At 42.6% G+C, this 18,821-nt stretch overlaps 1 protein-coding gene across 1 annotated transcript; it reads left to right on the top strand.

Moving 5' to 3' along the window:
• The first annotated feature begins 2,238 nt into the window (after positions 1-2,238).
• Positions 2,239-17,547, top strand: LOC107395270 (junctional cadherin 5-associated protein). Its single transcript, XM_015974626.3, has 4 exons — positions 2,239-2,646; positions 7,780-8,215; positions 9,847-13,707; positions 15,728-17,547. The coding sequence occupies exons 2-3, from the start codon at positions 7,887-7,889 to the stop codon at positions 13,697-13,699; spliced, it is 4,182 nt and encodes a 1,393-aa protein (XP_015830112.1). The 5' UTR covers positions 2,239-2,646; positions 7,780-7,886; the 3' UTR covers positions 13,700-13,707; positions 15,728-17,547.
• The last annotated feature ends 1,274 nt before the right edge of the window (positions 17,548-18,821 follow it).

Here is an 18,821-nt window from a genome sequence, read left to right as displayed (position 1 = left end):
AGCAACTGCAGCTCATTCAGAATGCTGCTGCTGGAGCCTTAACAAGAACCAAGAGAACACTGAGTTGCTTCTGTGTGTGAAATACACTATCTAAATAAAGTTGACTTGTCTTACCTCACTAACTGTATCTCTAAACACTCTGAAGGTCAGTTTTCTGTCAGTGTTTGGTTTTAGGAACTAAATCAACAACACATTCTCACTCCCAACGCATCAAAAACAAATGCTTGGTCAGCCACCCTCCACGTCAGACCCCTGACGCCAAAAGTGCCCTTTTTCGTCACTTATGTGCAAATAGGGGTTTTTCCCTTTTCTGACTGCAGATCCCAATGCAGCGTAAAACTGACGCGATGGGATATCCGCTGATGCGGCACCGAACCAGCTCATTTAACCGCACTTAAACCTTAACGTTTTGCTATTTATAACCTTCCCCTCACCCTCATCCTAACCTTAACCCTCTTGCTACCTAAAACGTTACTCTCACTGTGATCAAGCGTTTGTTTCCCATGCATTCTGACTGTGAATTTTTGTATTTGCTGCCCAAGGGGAATGTTAGAACATACCATCTGGCGAGGAGGAGGTTACAAACACCCTCTACTTTTAACCTCCACCTTGGTGGTTGAAACCTCTCCCTCGCGTTGGCTCGGTCCAAACCCGACCAATGACGAGGCGGCTCCTGCCGTTCACTTCATAGAGCCGGCTTTTAGAGCGACCGACACATCACTAGCGTGTTCGCTAGCAAGATAGTTAAGGTTAGGATAGGGGTGAGGGGAAGGTTAAATAAGAGGATAAGGTTAGGGTGAGATACAATGAGCTTGTTTGGTGCCCTGGCTGCGGACATCCCATCGCGTCAGTTTTACGCTGCACTGGGATCTGCAGTTAGAAAAGGGGAAACCCCCTTTTTGCACATAAGTAATGAAAAAGGGCACTTTTGGCGTCAGGGGTCTGAGGCGGAGGGTGGCAGACCAAGCGTTTGTTTTTGATGCGCTGGGAGTGAGAATGTTGAAATCAAGCTGTTTCCCCCCCCCAAAAAAAAATAATTAAAAAAAATTCCCCATTTGTGACATCACAACCTGGGAAATTAGCACAGAGGGGAAGTGCCTCACTCCACCAGCAGCATATTAGGACATGGGTGGGCATGGCTCCCTGAAACAGTTCATTCTAAAAGATGTGATTTAGTGCAAAGACCTTCATACAAATGTTTTGTGCCAGCTATTGTACTATTATACCACAAGTAAAGAAATCATAACATGGCTCCTTTAATGTTTTCATCCAAAGGGCTTTCTTTATGTCTGTTAAAAAAACTGAGAATTACAACAGTTGAATTTCCTGCTATGATTCTTACTACAAACATATCACTGAACCTTTTTACTCTTCTTTTCGGCGTGCATTTCAATCGCCTTGGTGAAGGAGAGCACAACTGCTTGTGTGTGTTCGATAGACTGGAGACGTTTGAGATGTGGTGTCTATATCTGGTCAGAAAATCAACATTTAGATGGTCGTTGAGACATTTTCTGCATCATTTTGGACTTTTAACTGCTATTGCTCATTCCTTCATTCATTCTTTCATTCATTCATTCTTTTACCAGCTTGATTACACAAGCAAGGACACAGGGAGCTGATATCTGCAGCAGTGATATACGGGTTGCCAACCCATCAAACTGCATCTCATGTTGGTGTAACGTAAATTTCTTTTTCATCTCAGAAACTGAAGGCCAGGGGAAAATCCAAAGGTCCTATAGCCTGTTTAATCTGTTCTTCGTCTCACAGCTTAGAAGTCAGATCGCTCACAAGAAGAAGCAGCATGAAAACATTTGAGATTTGATGGAGTCTGGATTAAAAATCTGCTTTCAGGTCAGATTTGAGTCATTGTCTGCATCATTTGCAACTCCTTATCATCAAGTTTAATCTAAATGAAAGAGAATTAAGTACAAAACGCATCAGCACCTTCGTGTGCCACTTAATAAAATGATTAATTCAATTGATCATCTGAAATCTCAGCCCTAATGTTCCAGACGTGCACCAAACCACAGATCCACCTGCAGGCCATCCCATTACTCCCCTGAGAAAGAAATCCCCGAGAGTGCTGCTGCATGTGGCACAGGAAGGATGCAGCGCAGCACATTTAATCAGCCAAGCCATCTTGGCATTGGGTGGGAGGAAGGGGGTGGGTGGGTGACGTTCAGTGACGAGTCATCAACATCACCAAGGGTGTGGTGCCGAGCTGCCACACTGGATTAAACGCACCAAAACCACAATTAGGCCTACGGTAAACATGGCAGTTTTTGTAAGTTTTTAATCAAATCAATAAAAAAGAGAATAAAGTCCGTTTAGACGGCGCGGTTGCGTACGTGCGCCAAAGGAAACAACTTGCAGTGTTTTAAGTTGTCTGAACAATTAAAAATGACTGTTGCCATGAAAAAAATAATAAAGTTCGGAAGAAACCATTCTGTCATCCCTGTTCTGTAGCTGGCTGCGTGTGAGGAGCCCACCCCGCCTCAGCTGTAGTGAGGAGAGCCCATCAAGGCAGCCAGCAACCAGCGCGTCTCCTCCTACCAATCGGCATGCTCGGCTCAGGCTCCGTGCGCTGCTCTCAGTTCTCAGTCTCAGCAGCTGAAGCTGGGCGCAAGGGAACAAGCATCTTCCCAGGTATGCTCCCCCCCTCCGCAGCTACACGCCCTTATCTTTTATTTTTGCGTTGCTGTGGCATCTTTGCTGCATGCCGCTTCCTGCTGTATGGCTAATTTCTAGGGAGGGGTTTTTATTTTCTTTAACAAATATATTTATCCCCCGTTTGCTCACGTCTCCGTGGCAGGCGGAGGATCTGGGTAAACACAGCGGACGCATCTGCAAAACCTCTCCCGGTTTAAGTCGCGCACACCTCAAAAACGTTCTCCTTTTCGACAGATGAGCGCACATCACCGCCTCCCCATGGGCGTCAGCATCAGCGGCGGAGATGTGCGCTCTCTCCACTGAAGCTGCGCGCATTTCTCTTGGAAAAAATGTGCAGTTCGGATTTGGCCATGCAAGCGGCTTTCATCAAAACATTTCAACTTGCAGGGCGTGCAGCCTGCAGCTTTCGCTTGGGCGCTGACTTGCGGCACTTCCTCTATCGGGTAATTAGAAATCAGACATGTTAAATCCATCCAAACAGCACGGCTGGGTCATGCTGTATCTATAATGCATGATTTATCAATCACAACAGTGATGTTTTATTGATATGACACAACGGGTCTGTTTCAGCTCATTATTCATTCACGGTGGGCTATCCAGACCAGGGATGCGTTTTTTATAGGTTTCACTGAACAAAAAAAGGCTCCAGATTAAAACTTGTGCATTAAACGAGTTTGCAGAGGCAGCTTTGCTCTGATTAGCCTGATCCGAGACGCTCTGCTCTCCCTGTCACTAGGTAGGATGTAGGTACACTCCCTAAGCAGTTCCTGCTGCCTGCATGGTGCTGATGTTGGCCACTACCTGTGCATACAGTCTCCAGGCCTGGCTGTGCACCTTCTCTCCCTTCTGTCCGGTGGTTTGTTTGAGTGGCTCAAATCAAAGAGAAAACGCTAAACAGGTTACACCATTTATGCCCCTATTACAGTTCTTTTCGGGTTTAGGATTAAAGTTGATGCTCAAGAAAACTAACATTGAACAGGAAACGACTCAGCTCTTAATTAGAGTAATTGTCAGTTAGTAAAAGATGCAAAAAGCAGATTTTCATCATCTGACGTTTTTCTTTTGCTCCTCCTCATCCACCAAACTTTCACATGGTTCCATGAATCTGCATTGCACATGCAGACACGGGACTGTTTTGTGGATACTTGTGGTAGTTTTGTTGTTGCTATGCAAAAAAGGGGGCTCATGTGCCACATTTCCTCTGCAATCATTTGAAGCTGTGACCTTGTCAAAAATGAGCCACTATGAGTCGGCTTTGTTCTGCAGAACTCAGAAGTCATGTTTCTACATCAATACTCATATTTTGATGATGATTTATTGGTTTTGAGCGGTTCTTAAAGTCTCCTGGGATTTTTTTTAGAACTACATTCCAAACTACTTTGGCTCCAAGATCAGCTGTAGGACTCGGGCTCCGGTTTCAGCTTGTTTGGTGATTCTTAATGTTATCTTTGGCTCAAATCATCTAGTTGGTGCAGTTGTGGCACTTATAAGCTGGCCAGTTTTTTTCGTGTGTGTTGTCCTTGAAAATATGGTCAGTGGAAATCTTCTGCCGAGCTTCCCTTACATCTGGACTGTATTCTCCAGGCAATCGGCCCATGGCAGAAGCTATATGGACTCCCACAACTCCAAACTGCAAAGTTCTGGAGTGAGAAATGCTAAGGTCACTGTAAGGTCAAGAGGAGCCGAGGAGAAGATTCATTTGAATCATCTGAATGCCTCAGACTTCTTAATGTTAAGGCTCGTCGATTCTGCTGTTCTGGTCATTGGTTATTGGATCTGTTTCACAGTTTTTCTGCCCTTGTCTCTCTTAGTTTTCCCCAAACATTTTGTGTGCATGGACTGAAAAATAATGATTCATAATCTTAGAGGAACGTTTGCAATATTTAGATCAGCAAAGTAACCTGGTTCAGTATGGATTTATTAAATAACATAGAATCTGCTTTAACTAATCACAATAATTGATCACAATCTGAAACGGTTTTCCCACATTTTTGTAATTTTGATTAAAATGATTTATCAGAAACAATATGAAAACATGGTCAAAAAACTAATTTATTATTTAAAAATATCTCACAGTTATGCAAATTATTAGAAACTATTTATTTCTGTAACAACACAAAAAAAGAGTTAAAAGTGCCAGTTAAGAAATAACAGTAGGTCACTCATTTATTAGTATAAACCAATATTTTCTGACTGATACCATAAATCCAGAGGGAGGCTAAAAAAACAAGGATCTTAATAAAATGTCTGATTAAAAACAGTAGAACTATTTTTGTTTGCAGCATTAATTTTAATCATTTAACCCACAACAAGGTTTGAAATATTTAAAACCTTTTATTTTTCATTTTCTGTTAATTTGGGGCAATGGTGGCTTTAACATTATAGAGAGATGATATAAAATGTTAAGCATACTGCTAAGTATGTAATAATGTCAGTAATTGCATGCTACATGGCTGACCACAAAGGAAAGAGTTAATGTTAAATTAGCACAAACTTCAACACACAAAAGAAATTATTGTGTTTTATGACAGTTTAAATATATTTTTTCAAAACACTCCTGCAACTTTTGGAACTGTTTTGGATAACCAAGCTGGATTTTAGTCTAATATTTTTCTAAAAGCTTTTTTAACCTGCTCTTTAACGTACACCGAGGCTTTTCTGTGTAATTCTCTATGAGCACATTAAATAAATACTTTTCTCCAGGTTGTTTGGTAAAGTGAATTGATTATTTAAAATGATCCTTCGTTTGTGGATGGATGGGTGGGCATGACTCTGTGTTGGACTGGAGACGAGTCCCGTGCCTTTCACCTAATGACTCCTGGGATAAAAATACCCAAGTTCTGCTGTAGCTCTGACTAAAATGGGAGCAGATTTAAAAACAAACAGAAGAATAAAATAAAAAACAAATCTTTAGCTCCTTGTTGCAGCATTTTTCCATCCTGCTGCTGGGGACACACCCAGTTCAGTTACATCCCAGCATGTCATCAACTTCTGCAGAAGCTTTTTAACGACCCACTAATTTACATCAAGCAGGAAAACTCCTAAGACCTGCAGGGCAGTGTTCACCAAAGGAAAAAAATACCTAATATGTGATCCATCTAAAAAAACACACACAGGGAATCAAGTCTAGTAAAAAAATAACATAAATGTTATGCAGTTCATGAAGACATGAATGCAAACGTTCAATTAATGTGAACAGTTACCATAAAACCTGAACTGATCTGGCTCACATTTGAGCCGTTTCCTTTGATTTAGCGTCGTTTAAGCGACACGTTTGAGATGGGAAATGAAAACGAATCCACTATTTAAGCCTTTACACCATTAGCTAAAATGTTAACGTGTGCAAAGCCTTTGATCAATGTGTTGCAGATTTATAAGACATGCTCTGTCATGTCCTTGCAGTTATAGTCACTAATTAAGATATCAGACAGTTGGGCCTGCCCATGCATTTAAACACTCACAAACTGTTTTTTTAACTCGCTGCAGCACATTTAGAGCAATTCTTGAAAATTTTGTTCAAATACAATTAAAATAATTATCAGCTGGTGTCACGGGCACATAAACTCCTACACAAAACCCCTTAAAGTAACCAGTTTGTACTATTTAAGTGTTACGGACAGTCCTGATGTGTGTGCTAACCTGAAACACATTGGTTTGACTCCTTTAGAATAATAAAGTTCTTGTAAAACTGTAAATATTAGATACGCTATTTAGAAGCTTATCTCCTTGCAGATTTTTTAGACCATTCATTAGCAGCTTATGTATTTGTATCATGCATTTTTAATCAGCACACTCAGAAAAATATGCAATGTTGAATTTTATCTCTTCCTTGATCTTTTCCAGTTTTAATGAGGTAAAAATATAAGGTATGGTAAACATGCTGCGGCTACGCTTTTTGAGACAATTTTGTTTTATGATGTCATTAGAAAAAAGTTTCTTCGCAGTTATCTTTCTCTTCTATTTGAAAATAACCCAATGTCAACTTGATATAATTTTTTATTCATGCGTACACTTTTCTTTTTACTACGCATTTTGATATCTTCCTTATAGTGATGATGTGCATAAATGTGTATTTTCCCTGGCGTTAGGGGGCAGTGCATACCGAAATCACTGCAAACAAGCATTACTGTTGTGTTTGAGTAAGACCGGACTAACGGATGGCCATTAGGGTCAAAAATCCCTGAGAGCGCAACCTCCAGTAAAATGACATCACAACAGACTCCCTTTCATCACTGGTAAGGAGTGAAAAGGTAAATGTGTAAAACTACATTTAGAAATGGCAAAAGTTTTGTAACCATTTGTTACAAATCAGTAAATGCATTTTGTCCTCATGGGCACCCGTAGAATGAAGCATGGCATTGCCCAGGCACTTAAACCATCTCCTGTGTATTTTAGACCTGACTTTCATGATTATATGTTACAAAGTCGTCAATATTGCTAACAACCGGGCATCATTTAAGTAATTTTCAACAACATTTCGATGGATATTTCCAGAGATTGGTGGTAAAAACTACACATTGCCTTTTTAGCCACCAAGTTTCGGTTAGTATCGTGAATATATTGCTTGCTTAATAGTCACAAACCTCCCTAGTTGGCAGTGGTGGTCATCAGGGCTCTGTCCTTGGAACCTTAACATTCAGTTTCATTTGCAGACAACACCCACATAGCCGTCTGTTAATCCAGCTTCTTTACCCCATTCTTCTCCCGTTTGACTGTTTTGAAGAAACAATTTAACGTTTTGTCAATGGAACCCCCCCTCCCCGTACTGGCCCAAACCTGCTTTATCCAAGTGTCCCAGAATCCTCATTTTCACTGATTGTCAATTAGACTAAAATTTGTTAAAATGTTTATGTTTAGGAAAAATGATAAATCACATATTAAAGTTCCACAATAGCAGATTTTTATTAATCTTAAAAACTTCAACTGAAATGCAAGGTTAAATAAACAAAGTGGAGACGTATGATGGTCTCTCTCTTATTAAACTTGTGCTAAGTGTACAACAAAATGTGCTGAAAGCTGCACATGCTCTGAAAAGGATCACAGTCATTCTCTGAGAATCAGCGGCTGTTTTTTTAACGACACTCTTCTGACACTCTGTTCTCTTTTTAGTAATGGCCTCCGCTGAGCAACCGTGCTCCAGCTTCCACCAGCAGCACTGCGCATAAGGCAGCACTCCCACCTTTGCCCTCCCACCCAGAAGTGAGAGAGACACCACCATGTACAGTGTGGAGGACCTCCTCATTTCACACGGATACAAACTGCCCAGGAGCGGCCCTCCGTCTGCCACACCTTATGATAAGCGTCCTGCTGTCTGCCAGCGTGAACTTGTGGACAACAGGCCTGGCCGTGGAACGCTGAACGGGTACGAGGCGGAGAGGGGCCCATCATCTATCACGGGCATCTACGGCACCAGGCAGGCTCTGGTGAAGGGCTATCCCATCATAGACAACGAGGGTGGGGAAAGGATCCAAAGGAGGAAAGAACTCTGTATTGGTATCCTAGGTGACGCTCAGCCCTTGGGTGATTCTCTCGCGTCAGATAGCGGGTGAGTGCATTTTCCCTCCTTTCCCCACATACCCCACACCCCTTTACCTCCTCTTTTTCCCTCTAACCTTGTCTCACTAGGGCCCTTCAGGATTGCATGCAAAATTGAGTCTGCACTGCGCAGGATTTTTTTCCCCTTCTCCTCTCCTCCCCTCCTTACAGGGCTGCAGAACAGTAGCTGCAGCAGCACCGCTGACATATCTTGAGCTAGAATACAAGGAAATATGAAAAGGTGCCTTGAGTTGTTTACATGCCTGCACCAAGACGTGTCTGGTGTCTCTGTGGTGCCCACTCACGCACCGGTGTCGTTTTCACAGCCTCCACCAAGCAGGCAGATGTAAACAGCGGCACTACTTGGTGAGCAAACAGAGGAACATGCCTGAAGATAGGCGCGTAATCGCTCCACTGTAAACACTGGCACACTGAATCATACCCAGCACGTGCTCTGTGATGTAAGCATGTTGCTGGGCAAGTATGCACAGCGCAGCTCCGCTCAGCCATACAGTAGCATATGCTGCTGAGGATGTTCCATTGACTTTGCTGCTTAAATGAATGAGCACATTGACTAACAGTGCTTTTTGTGCACTGCAGATATTTGATGGAGCTCTGGCCATGTGAAAGTGTTTGTTAGCATTAATCAGCTACAATGAGTAACATGCAATCATTTATTTGATTTTCTCTGAATGATTTGTTATTTATAAGTGTTACAGCTATAAAGACGTTTAACTCCTTATAACCAAATGTCAGCAGGACGGGTTCAAAGGGCTTGAGTGTGGCTGATGACATCTCGTGGAAATTTTGTGAGGGAAATTATGATTATTTATAAAAGTTTAAAGTCAACATGGAAGTAGAATGAAAATAATTTCCAAATTTTTTTCTTCCACAAAAAATGTTAAAACTGCTGTTTCAAATTAAGTGACTATATATAAAATTTTCCATGAATGGGTTTTATTTTGAAAATTAGCAATGTTAATAGTCAAACTTAAATCTCTTCTTTTGGTTTATTTTCTGTTATGCATGTATTGTTTGATGCTTAAGATATGTACATCATATTGAACATGCAGCGGTCCATTTCGCAGTTATTTATGTGATTGAATAAACAGATGAATGGAGCACTTTTGCCTTTACATCAAATCAGATAATGGGATGGATTTACAAAGATTTTAAGAGCCACATTTGCTGGCCAGATGACCAGTCTTCGAGATAAGGTCAGCACAATTCATTATGCAGATCATATTGCAGTAGCATCACAATTTCATGATGTCTTCAAGGGAGGCTGAAGTCGCTGACTTAAGCACTTCTGTCTCATAAGTACAGGCTCTTTTTGATTAAGTTGTGTTGCAAAGCCAATATATCCTAAAACACTTGCTCGCTACTGACTTGGACATGCCATTTTTTACATTTAACAATGGTCACATTTGGAAGATTGGCTCTTCTTTAATAAAACCACATGGGTGACTATTAAATAAGACAGTTTTATGGAAAAACTAAGTTACAATAAATGGATTATAATTAAAACTCAGATAATACCAATTAGGAAACCCTCATAAGAATCAATGCAGGTTTTTATCCACTCCACTCTCTTTGTTACAAATGCAGCAGTCTCATTAATCCTAAACTTTGTCTTCATAGGTTCTATGATGTTCCTAGTTTGACTTATTCAGAACCACTGAGCCATGATGAGCGGGACCTTTCATACTGGCGGAGGCGAGGCCAGGACTTCAGCATACTACTGGACTACGCTGATGGCAGGGAGCTAAGGGCCTCTGCTGGAGCATGGAGGCCACAAGCCCTGATGACATCAGAGGAATACAGGGCAGAGAGGCAAGCGCAGCAACTATGGGAGGATATTTCCTGGTTAAGAGACCCAGAAGCAGGCCCCGGTCAGCTAAGGGTGACTGGGGAGAGGAAGTGTCAAAGCCTAGGCACAGAGGATTGGAGGCCTGCTGTGGGCATGGGAAGGCAGCTGTCGGACGGGGATGGGGAAAGGTGGGCTAAAGACCAGTACCACCTGAGGACACCTGATGGGTTTTTTCATCCCAGAACTAAAGCAAAGTCTCAGTCTCTCCCCAGAGTTTTGTCCCCTGATGGAACTGACTGCAGAGATCTCATACCATCAAGACCAAGCCTCCCTGATAGGCAACGGTTAAGCAGCACTGTTTTTTCTGGGCCCTACAGTAGATATGTCTATGGTGGCGGTAGGAATTGTTGGGGTAGGAATGTTGGCCCTGGCAGCCATGTTGCACTGTTACCAAAGCCCAGGTTCAGCAGGCCTTTAAAGCCTCCTTCGTATGAGATACACCAGCAGACAAGGGGTAGCGCAGAAATGCTTGCCATAGAGCAGGGTGCCAAACAAAAAGACAGATCTCTCTATTATCCAAGGGTTGGGGAGCTGAGACAAGACTATTTCGCACAACACTCTGCCATCACTGGAATGGAGCCTCCTGGCTACATTCCACCACCTTCTTATAAAAGAGCCCTGCCCCCAAGAGCAGTTTCAATCAACCGCAATGAATTGGCAAACTTAAGATGGAGAGCAGAAGCTTTGCAGATGCCCATCTCAGATCCTGGAAGGTGGCTTTCCAGACAGGGAAGTGGCTCATGGCTGGAACATTATGGAGAGCGTAGTTTGTCCTATAGAAAACAGGTGCATTCTCTTGAAGAACAACCTAGTCTGGCTCGTCAGTTACCCATGGAGGACCCAAGAGTGAAGCAAATCTCAGGAGGACCAAGCGGAAATTCTCTCACTGACTCAGACAAGCTTCGAAACATCAACAAAGAGATTCCAGCTGCTAAGACTCTAGGACAATCTCCACATGATAGTGCCTTTCCTCCCCAACAGGGGCCAGCTCCTAATACTGAATCCAACAAAACAGCTCTCAGTGAAGACAGTAGTAATCGACGGTGCAACAGGGGTATAAAAAAAAGTGAAAGTGTAGGTCCTGAACAAAGCCGTAGTCACATTTTCCCCTCATCTTTTCTCGGTAAACCACCACCACCCCCATGTAAAATGGCTGATCAGGGTGTCTCTGAAACTATGACAGAGGTAAAGAAAGTGGAACAACATGAACCACTGGAGAAAGAAAAATCCAAAAATCTAAAAAAGAGACTTAGTGAAACTATTTTTTGTTTAGTATCTGTCCCCGTTACCCCACAGCCCTGTGGGACAATACGTGATCAGAATAACAACAATGAGAAGTCACCAGACCCAGCGGGTAGTCCTAGCGACAACAAAACTGGTCATTTAACCAACCAAAGTCTCCAAAGCACATCTTCAGCTGAAGCTGAGCTGCAAGCTTTAACTGGTAGCATGGCAAGCAGCAAAACGAGCAGTAGAGCCAGCAGTAAAATGTTCAAAAGATTACCCTGTCGACCCCCAAAAATTAACCATTACAAGGAACTGAAGCTGTCAGGAACTTGGCCTTCAAACCAGTATCGAGATCAGGAGACTCAAACTAGCCCAGAAGCTCAGAAACCCAGCCCTGAAAATCAAGAAGCACAACAAGACCCTAACTCTCCTGGCACGGACGTTGCTACAGACAGCAGTGGTGCAGTGGGCACTGCCTTCAGTTTTCCAATAAAGGGAGTCAAGAGCCTGAAACTGTCAAGCAACAGCGCCTTCTCTCTGACCTCCACCTTCTCCAGCCAGCTAAACAAGAGCACAGCTCAGCAGACAGCAGTGACCCCCTCAGGAAATGTGGAGGAGGCCAAACCAGAAAACACTGGGCAAGAGCCATTTGAAAAGTTCTTGATAAAACCCACCGTACAGCGACCATGGGATGCTGTCAAAGAACTGGAGACCATCAAAAAAGAAATTCAGGATCAACAGCAACAGCAGCAGCAGCAGCAGCAAAACAGCAAACAGCCAAGTGTGGACAAGTGCATAGAGGACCTCAACGAGGCCTACAAAGACATCTTAGAGCTAGGCACTGCCAGCAATAAAGTCCCAAATGGTTCCGTTCAAATTCCAGAGCGAATCAAAATTCGACTGACATCAGAACCTCTCAATAAGCCCAGCAGCCTTAGGCGCAGTGCAGTAAGCTGGTCCGTTGACCCAGAATACAGAGAAGTTAAGAGTGCCTTCTCTAGGCCTGCAACAAAGTCAGTAACATTCAGCAAGCAGCTTAGAGAAGAACTCCCAGTCCCACCTCGAGAGACCGGATTCAGAGAATACAGGGTTGTTGCACATCTTTCACGTAGAAGGAGCAACGACGGCAGGACGGTGAAACTGGACCTGCCAGATGAGCCTATTGAGACACCGCTTTGTGACTTTAGTCCATCAATGCACAACACATCAGCCGAGGTACCGTGGGCAGATAGACAACCCATGCAAGATGCCTCCACTCTTACAAGTCCACCAGATTACGAGGACATATGCCAAACATTGCGTCAACCTAAAGACCCAACGGAGGTCAATAGACCATCCATGGGCCAATCCAGACCTAGTGATACAGAGCCTCTTCAAGATCTCAGTGGTGATTCAGAGGAGGATTGTCCCATTTGTAAAAGAGAGCTAGAGAATCAGATGAGACAGGGTCCCTTACCTCCACTACACGAGGAGAATAGCTCAGACAGCTCAGCCAATCAAAATGGCAGTCCACCGCAACGTGCTACGTTCGAAAGTCCAGCAGAAAACTCAAAAACTGAGGAGCCAAAAGACTCAAATTTAAACGAGCCAGGGTCAGACCTGTGTGCTGAAATGGCAGAACAGGATGCTGTGCCACAAGAAGGGGATAGTGAAAAAGCTGAAGGTATTCAGGTAGAAAACTCAGACGGTTCACGCACAGTTAATTGTGATGTTAGCAAACCAGAACCTGGAGCTGGTGAACTTTCGTCTGCTACCGATCAACCTGAAGACTCCAAAGTTACAGAGGAACAGTGCATTAACGAAACTTTAACAAAAGGACTAGATTTAGAAAAGGGGAAATCCCTTTCAGGAGAAACATCTGATAGCAGTCCAGGTAAAAAGAAATCTGTAGCGAAATGTGTGGGTAAATACAACACTTTGCCAGGTGGCAGGAAAGACAGGAAGAAGAAGTCAGTTTCTGTCCCAGAACTTCGATTTGGTCTAAGGACTCATTTGGGGCGAGACCAAACAGGGTTACCCGAGTTTCCACCAGACCGACTGCCACTTTCAGTCCTCCCAAACTTAGACCGAAGGTTATCTCTAAGCTTGGAGGGGGAGAGGAGGCCCAAGGGTCCCTCCCAACGAATTGAAGCGTTGCAGAACAAACTAGCTATTTCTCCGGGTCACATGACAGTTGAACGGCTTGCCAGGATGAGAGAGGTGGATGTTATTTGTCGAGTAAGACGTCTTAGCATCCGGAGTACTGACTCTGGGGAGGGGGAGGCGGAAGGGGAGGGCAATGAAGAACAAGTGGAGGAGCTCCAAGTAGTACCGCAGGAAGACAAGGAGAACAATCAAGAGGTCACTCATTCACAGCAGGGCGCTGAGGAGACAGTGTTGCAAGATGAGCAGAAATAATCCCTCAGGTGAGAATAAAAGATAATTGTTTGTATTCTGAAGTAAATTGTCAAAATATCATGAAAACGATCAACAAATTTCAGGGATGGGATGGTTTTTAATTATCACTTGAAAAATGTAAATATTAAAATTTTATGTCATGACCAAACATTGGTTTTTGGATTGGCCAGTCAGTCGTTATAGCCCAGACACTTTTGGATGTTCTAAGCGTAGCGACACTCTGCTAAATTTAACCTTCAAGTCTAATTTTTACGAGCTATGCTTCCAGAACGTGTCCAGCTCAGCAGTTCAGATCAGGCAGGACAGGATGAACCCTCCGTGCCTTCACCCGTAAGTTTCTGAAGAGCTGAATTGAAGGCCAGTAGGCAGTTCCAAACCATCGCCATCTTTGTCGCATCACACATCTCGTCACTTCCGAAAATACAAAATGGAGCTGAGAGTGGGTCTTTGATCGTAAGGGTAGATGATTGACAACCAAAAAACTTCGATGTAGCTACAAGCTTAGTTAGTTAAACTAAGCTAACATAGGGTGGCAGGCCTTTAAGCTAAAAAAACAAAAACAAAAAAAGAAACAGATGAGTGACTCTGCTACCCTCTTCTTTCTAGGCTGTAACACTTTAAAGTGAGACAGAAGCTGATGCCTTCGAGCAAGCAGGGTGGCAAGCTCCTAGCGCTAGCACTGACAGCTCAAATCCTACCTGTCAATCAAAAGGACACAGCCCTAAGTTTACCTAATTCCAAGTTTTAGTTACACCTAAACAGATGAATTATACCCCCCCCCCCCCCCCCCCAAAAAAAAAATTCTGAGTTTACATGACACTAAACTTGACCTATTACACCTAAAATGAGTTTTTGTATCAGGCTTTAAACATGCTTATTTCTCATGTGATGTTGGAATTTTTAACATGGGAGTCATAGGGAACTTGCTCCTTTCTAGAGCTAGCCCCTAGTGGATCAGGGGGGAACTGCAATTTTTATCCTTTCTTAGAAAACAATGCTGCCAATTTGCCGCAACGCTGAGCCGTCATCAGGGAGTCTTCGGTCGTTTTTAAGTGATCAGACCGCGGCGGTAATATGGCGTAAACACGTCCTTTTAACATAAGATTACGCGATGGCGGTAGAAAGAGGCAATGGGGGCGGTCTCTGCACTGCCGCAGATTTCTGTTATTTCTTTGACTTTTTTATTGCAATCAAAGCTGCACTCGTTAAGTTTTTTTAACAAACCACTTTTAAAGATGGTGGTCCTTCACAGTCCCTGTGCAGTCTCTGGTTATCTGAGCTTCAGCTCTATCGGAGAGAAACTCCTGGAACGCGGCATCGCTCTAGTTTATTATCTTAGCTGGTTTTGTTAATGAAAGTAAAACTTACTGCCTGTGTTCAATTTAATTTTCAATTTTGTTGCTTGCCGGAACTTGGCAGTAACTCCCAACGTGACTATCACACCACCATTTGTTGCGTCAAGATCAATATCCATTCACAAGTCCAGGATTGCGGCACTATTGCTACCAAGCTTGGCGGAATGAATGTCGCAAAATTCCCGCATCGCCACGCTGCCACAGCACAATCATTGGACACGCCCTGGCGGTAGTATTACACTGATTAGTCAGCATGACGTGTCTTATAAAAAGGGCTTAAGTCACTACTGTGTTGGTTTCATGCCTGGCAGGTGAACTTTGCCCTTTGGTTATTATCTGTGACCCCTGCGTAGCCCAGGTAAACCCAGGTCCCCTTTCTCTTTGCTTGTTATTTAAATTCTTTGGAGATTTTTTTAATTTACGCAACAAGCTGCGTGGAGCACTTTTGCTGCCAATGGGAAGGGATGCACCAGCTTTCGGGGCAAACGCGTCTATTATTTTACGTGAAGTTTATGGATTTAGATGAAAGGCCAGGTTAAACCCCCAATTTGTGTTTTGTACCTCTCTACCTTTTTACTTCATACTTTGATAACTTAGATGGTTGAATCAGTAAATTGTTATATGTGGAAAAAATTGTTCTGAACTACGTTTTTGTGTTTTCTTCAAATCCCAGAATCCCACCAACCCATCTGAGGGCATGAGGGGTGGGGGGGTGGGGGGGACAGTGTGGAAGACCTACGTCCATCATCTCCATCAGAGGGTTTTTAGCTCCAACACTGTGACCTGGCTGCCTACTAGAATGCCTTCATCTCATCTTGACACTGAAATGGCCTTCTTGTCCGACAAGAGCATTGTGTACACCTTCACCTCTGGCGCTGCATTGACTACTACGAGTGCTGTTCCACTGCCAAAGGGAGGTGCCCTTTTTGACTCGCAAGGGCAACTTTCTAGCCAAATCCCTCTCCAGCCTTCCCAAACTGACTTCCCATCTCCCCATCTGTCCTCCATCCCCTATAACATTTATAGCTAGTCTTCTCGTAGTGGCTTGTCCTTTCTATTCTCTCCTCCTTATGCTTTCCTCATTAGCAAACATTATGCAATCCTGTCATCTATACTAGAGCTTCTGAAATGTGAACAGCGGAATCTTATTTTACATTCTGCGGAGCAGTCAAGGAAATGAATGTAAGTTTATGTTGATGCTAACATAGACATAGAAGGTTTATTTATTGCATATCAAATCTGTTTCTGTTGCATTTAGACTACACCAAAACGAAGTCCATATCTGATTGTGGCAAGGTGACAGCTGTTTTAGAACTGGACATCACTGTCTTTGGCTAAAGAACTGTTTTGATTTTCAGAGGATCTCAATGCGCCTTTTTTTCCTTTCTTTTCACGACATTGTGCCCTCTCTCACTGCTTTTGTACACACTGCAACAATTATCCATAGGTCTCTTCAATGAAGAGGTACTCGATACTACATAGATCAGTTGACAGATTAAAAGAGGCATTGGTTCGACGCAGAAAAGTCATCTTTTTTTACCCACATTTGTAAATTTTGATCCGAATAGGTGAAGTTTCTGATTAGTTCCTGGATTTTTTTGATGTAAGATTTAAATTTCCAGGTCATTTCAGGAAGCAATAAAGGCACAGATTGAATTAGTGGTTAGCGAGTTTGAAGAACTTTAAAGATGGATTTAGGGATTTAGAACAAAATAAGATAAAAAGAAAAAAGATACGTAGAGCAATATTGTTATATTAAAAGCTCAGTGGTGTAGTGGAGCTACCTGTAGGAACCATTGTCAGAAATTTAAATGTGAACATGACATTCAGATCATTTTACAGGGAAATTCAATCGTGTCAGGGTATCTGGGTGCTTAATGTAGGGTGGGTGCTTTATCTCATAATATATTTATGCTCATACATCTGTGAAACAACATTATTATTAACAATATTTATTTATTTTTATCATCAAATTGTTAATCAGTTTGCATAATTGTACAAAATAAAGTATATTTTAAATATTTTAAGAGAAATTTTGTATTTACCCATGAAATTTTATTTCTCCACACTTCTATCAAGCTGAAAGTATCACACGTGTATAGAATCATATTGAGAATATACATACTTTTCTAGTGCTTTAAAACCTATCAGAGCGATTTCAGATGGATGACCCTGTTTGTGTGCCTTGATCACACGGTTCGGTCTCCGTTTGTGACGGGGTTCACCACCAAGACCATTCACAGAATGGAAACTTTCTGATTGTGCCATGGTTTCCTATTTGATAGTGCTCTTTTCATACGCTAACAGTCAGTGTTTGACAGTCTTTGTGATATCTGCCTCATGAATCCATCTGAGCTGTATTTATTTCTTCTGTCGGTGGTCCAAACATGACCTGTGTCTTATCTTTGTCTTTGTATGTCTTCCAGTTCATGTATCGTTACGTTGTCATTTCTCAAAACATGTTAAATAAAATGTGGATTTTTTTGTTCTTTACTTTCACCAAATCCTTCCTTTTTTCCAGTTCTCTTCTGAGTCATCCCTTTTCACCCTCCATCTTCTATCCTCATCATTTCTGTCTTTAACCTGTTCTTTCCTTCTTTCTGTTCAACGTTCCCGATCCCTCCACACCTTTCCTTTTTCCCACCTCTCCTGTCTTCCTACCCCTCTCTCCTCACTATTTCTTCTGTCACCTCTTTTCTTCCATCTTTTCTTTTTTCCCTTGCTTCCTTTTTTCTACTCTTCCTTACTTATTCCCACCCTTTCTTCTCTTTTCTTCTTTTTTTACCATGTTTTCCTTCCTTTACGCATATTTTTGCTTTTCTATCTTCTTTTGCTTCATCTTCTTATCTTCTTTCCCTTTATTTGCCCCCCCCCCCCCTCCATCACCTCCTCTCCTTTCTTCCAGGTCTTTCTAACTTCCTTACCCCCTTCGTCCACTCTTCCCATCCTTCCTTCTATTATCTTTAAACTCTCCTGCGGTCGGTCACTAACACTGGTTGATACATTTGAGGCCACACAGACTCAGACATGAAACAAACCGATTCTACAAACGTTTACTCTTTGTAACATGAAACCATATTTAAATATTTTTGTGGTTTTGTGTTACCCTACATCAGCTGTCCGTCCTTATCTGTTACGTAGCATTTTCCAGCTGTAGCATCTGATCCACCCAGAACCTTGTCCTGGTGTTTCAAACCTTTTACTGTAAATCTGGACCATTCATGTCGCCTTCCCTTGTGCGCGCTTCATGACACTCCAGAAAATGCCAAATATGAACAAATTCAGCACTGTTCATCCTTTATGTCCTGCTGTTATTCTGGCTGGAGCAGCTCAGTAGCATTGTGGGTCTTTTCTGCTCTTCAGGCCGTTTCTGGAACGTACAAGAACGAAAACTGTGAAATCCAACTGATACAAAAATCATAAAGGTGCAGGAGGAGGTTTAATGCCTGAAACCTGCAGTCAGGACAAGCTGGCTCACCCAAAGCTTCTAACGATCAGTCTGATCCGTTTGGGACCCCCCCCCCCCTCCCAACAACATGAAAAACTATTTCAGTCTTACCCCTAACCTCTATATAATTGGCATGTCAGGTACTGTTGATCATTTGACTTTTTGTACTCCAGGTTACGTGCAAACATGAAGTAATTATGCACACTTGTAATATTTTCTATTTTCATATGAGATTTAAGTGCTTTTTGTACTTACAGGCATCTTTTTTTCTTCCTTGCGAGAGATGCAAGAGAGAGGAGGAAAAAAATGTTTTTCATAA

Source organism: Nothobranchius furzeri, chromosome 11, assembly GCF_043380555.1.
Source record: "Nothobranchius furzeri strain GRZ-AD chromosome 11, NfurGRZ-RIMD1, whole genome shotgun sequence".
NCBI classification, from domain to species: Eukaryota; Metazoa; Chordata; class Actinopteri; order Cyprinodontiformes; family Nothobranchiidae; genus Nothobranchius; species Nothobranchius furzeri.
This window is presented reverse-complemented; position numbering and strand designations above follow the sequence as displayed.

Excerpts from the sequence above, each read along its gene's own strand:
- LOC107395270 (XM_015974626.3), top strand. The coding sequence starts at position 7,887 with ATGTACAGTGTGGAGGACCTCCTCATTTCACACGGATACAAACTGCCC. Across the intron at positions 8,216-9,846 it reads TCTCTCGCGTCAGATAGCGG|GTTCTATGATGTTCCTAGTT; the intron begins GTGAGTGCATTT and ends TTGTCTTCATAG.